The 3594-nt window shown below is 31.4% G+C and overlaps 1 protein-coding gene across 1 annotated transcript in view; it reads left to right on the forward strand.

Moving 5' to 3' along the window:
• Positions 1-3594, forward strand: part of LOC100809158 (extensin) — a 9377-nt gene that overhangs the window by 5228 nt on the left and 555 nt on the right. Inside the window, exon 2 of the mRNA XM_041007410.1 lies at positions 3431-3584. Coding sequence (XP_040863344.1) covers positions 3431-3584 — 154 coding nt within the window. The remainder of the gene's footprint in view (positions 1-3430; positions 3585-3594) is intronic.

Raw genomic sequence — 3594 nt, forward strand, 5'->3', positions numbered from 1 at the left:
TCCTCACAAACGTGATAAGTAATTTAGTGAGGGAATGAGTCCTCACAAAATCTTCATTAAATTTAGAAAATAAAATTTTTATATAGCGAGGGTGTAAGTCGCTTGCACACTCCTTGCAAATTAGCGACTAGTGTGTTCCCTCGCAATGTACGTCGTGGCAATTCCCTGGCAAAATGGTTTGAGACTTAACAAGATGGACTGTGTTTAGTGAGAGAAATTTTCCCTCGCAATTTACTCACAAATTAGCGATGGAATATCTTGGTCTCAAATCTCTCCCAAATAGATTAATTTTATACTACTATTCAATTATTATTAAATATAAATAAATCATTAGATATAATTATTTATTCTGCATTTCAAAACATATTTATAATTAAATTTAAATTTAGATCATTTAAGATTACAATAATATTAATATTTTGCTTATCTTAAAAATATCCTCCTCATTTTGATATGTTATTATAATTTGAATTAAAAAAAAACATTAAATTTAGGTAATAATATTTTAAAAGAATTAAAAGTTATAAAAATTAATACACGAGACTCCATATAATTTAATGAGAAGTCATATAACAAAAAATAAATATTCATATTTATAATCTTAGAATAAATCAATAATTATCAGCCATTTGATGTCAAGATTGGTTGATTGATTAAATCAATTTATTATATAATTATTCCAAAACTATTAATATTGATTGGGCTTGATGTATTATTTTTGGGGGGGCCGATCACGGTGACATTAGTCAATTTTATTAATGATTAATTTTTGCTGAAAAAATTAACTTATTATTTTGTTTTTTTTTTCTCAACCTATGCAATCTATTTATGATTTTATGTGTTTTATATATATTTGAAGCGTTCCCATTCCATTATTTACGATTCGGATTTCGCAGAGAAATTAAGTGTGAATATGGGTCACGATGGCTTCACTCAGAATTTAGAACAGTTTTTTTTTTTTTTTTTTCCCGCGTGATTTAAAAGAAAGTCTTCACAAGTGAGCCTATCATCTACACATGCAACACAGAGCAACCAGCCAAGCAAATTAATTTAGCTTTGATCACATATATAGAAGGATGTGTAGTCTCCGTAGTATGTATGTGCCTCCCACTTACTAAGTCATTAAGTATCACTTTATATACATAAAAAAAAAAAAAAAAACCTATTACGTTGCAAAATGATTCGAAAGATAAACAACCCACCTATGTCTAATTAAAGTGAACAATTAATATGATACAAAACTATTATTTTGGCCAATGAGAAAGGAGAAGTAACCATGCCAAACGAAAAGAATTGAAATTCCAACTTGCACTATTAGGAAGCTATAAACCGATCGACGTGGTTACTTCCTAATAGTTGCCTGATAAAAAACTAATGGTTCAAGTTATTTAACAAAGACTGTAAACCGACGTGGGAGAAATAATAATTAAAGAAGATGGAGGTGAGATATTGTGCATAATGTTGCAAGTAATTAACTTGCTAAAGTTAATGGGGATAAAAAATCCTATGACAAAGTAACAGCGTTTAGAATACATGTATGTTCTTCTAAAAAAAAGGAGACATATATGTTGATTAAAATTAAACACTATGCCTTCTAACTAGAACGATTATTCTTCTCCATTTAAGCAATACTATATATGAAAATATCTAATATATTACTGCTCTGACATCATATAAGTGAACAATGGAATATGAACAAATCTTATATGATTTTTTTTAAGTTATATGATTTTTAACCTTCTCATTCCTACAATATATATAAAACTTCAACTTAAGCTTGTAAAGCTTGTAGTCAAACTTTAATTCTGCTAATGTATTTTCACGTCCCTTCCAATTTTGTCGTTAGGCTAGCAATAGGTGAAAATTAAAGGAAACATCATTTAACCACTCTATATGTCCATCTCATAATGCTATAAGTGGAGCAATTTTTGTGTTGAGCTGTGCAGTTCAATGACAAGTATAAATCGATCACCTTCTAATCTGCTCCAAATTAGCCACACTTCTATGGTGAAAACAAGTCCTGTCCGCTGAACTTGGAATTTACTAATGCAATTCAAATTAAATGGGCAGTAATAGAAGATTACAACCACGACTAACTTAATTAATTTGATAAAATTGAGAGAGAAAAAATAACAAAAAAGGAGTTATCAGGTAGTTAAAGAGACTAATCAAATTAAAAAGAGACGTGAATTCAACAAGCAAGCAACGACGTGTTAATCGAAGTATTTTTATAGTCTTTTTGTATCAAATCAAATACAAAATACATTGAATAGTATTACACGTTCAACATAAAAATAAAGAAATAAATAACCTTACAACATATCTTTCCACGATCAATCTACATTTCGACACCAAGTACTTTTTATTTACAAAATATTGCACAGCCTTTTTTTTAAGACATATTACACGAGCTTTCAAACACGCAAAAATCCATTTACTGCTCTAGCTAGCATAAAAAAAAATCTAGTTGCAGGGTGGAATTGATCAAAAAATCTATTAGAACAAACTTCTCTGGTGGCAAAAAAAAAAAGGCAAGACGTTTACACACGTGATATTGATTAAAAAACTAAGGTAGGTATACTGGCATAGAAAGTAATTATATATACCATGTCAAAAATTAAAATTTTGAAGTCACAAGAATGAGAATTCTGTACAGTGTTATCAAGTATGTTAGTTTATCCTATTGGCAAGGATGTCTTGTAAGCTGAAGAAGTTTTCACCGACGACATAAGAATAAAATAGCAATAAAGATAAGTTTATGTTTTTATATTCCGAAAAGAAGAAAGAAGCAAAGCTAATTATAAAGAAAAGACATGTTAGACAATTGGAGCAAGTTTTGCATATGACTTTATAAGCCGTTTCACAATTTAGGGCTCGCAATCGTGATGGCCAGTTCTTCAATGAAAGGGCAGAGGAAATAATCAGAGTTGTCTGCTATAACGCGCTTTTTCAATTGTTTGTTTATATCAAACAAGAACTCTTCATTCAGCCATGCCATCACCTACTCTCTTCTTGACTTTGTACCCAGCCCGCGTTGTGGAAAATATGAAATTCTTTAATGCTAAACCACAACATCAAGTTGAAATAATATAAATATAAATTCAAACTTTAAGCCATACTGTCATCTAACAATGATATCTTATCGACCGTGATTGAATGCAAATACTATATAAAGGCTTACAATCCATACTCTTTGCCAAGGAAGAATTAATACACCATAAATCTTCAAAAGACGACGACAAAGATAATTGCACATTCAGAGAAGATGGGAACGAGGCAATGGCCTCGTTTGATCATTGCATTAGCATTTTGCCTAATGTCTATGAGTGTTGCCGCCGATGATAAACCTTACTATGGCCAACCATCCAACTACTATCCACACCCCACACCACCAACATATCGCCAAATAAACCCTCCCTACTATTATAAGTCGCCTCCATATTATTACAAATCACCTCCTCCACCATCTCCATCACCACCTCCGCCATATGTTTATAAATCTCCACCACCACCATCTCCTTCACCACCACCTCCATACATTTATAAGTCTCCCCCTCCACCTTCTCCATCACCTCCTCCTCCCTATGTTTATAA

Source organism: Glycine max, chromosome 12 (assembly GCF_000004515.6).
Source record: "Glycine max cultivar Williams 82 chromosome 12, Glycine_max_v4.0, whole genome shotgun sequence".
In the NCBI taxonomy this organism is placed as follows: Eukaryota; Viridiplantae; Streptophyta; class Magnoliopsida; order Fabales; family Fabaceae; genus Glycine; species Glycine max.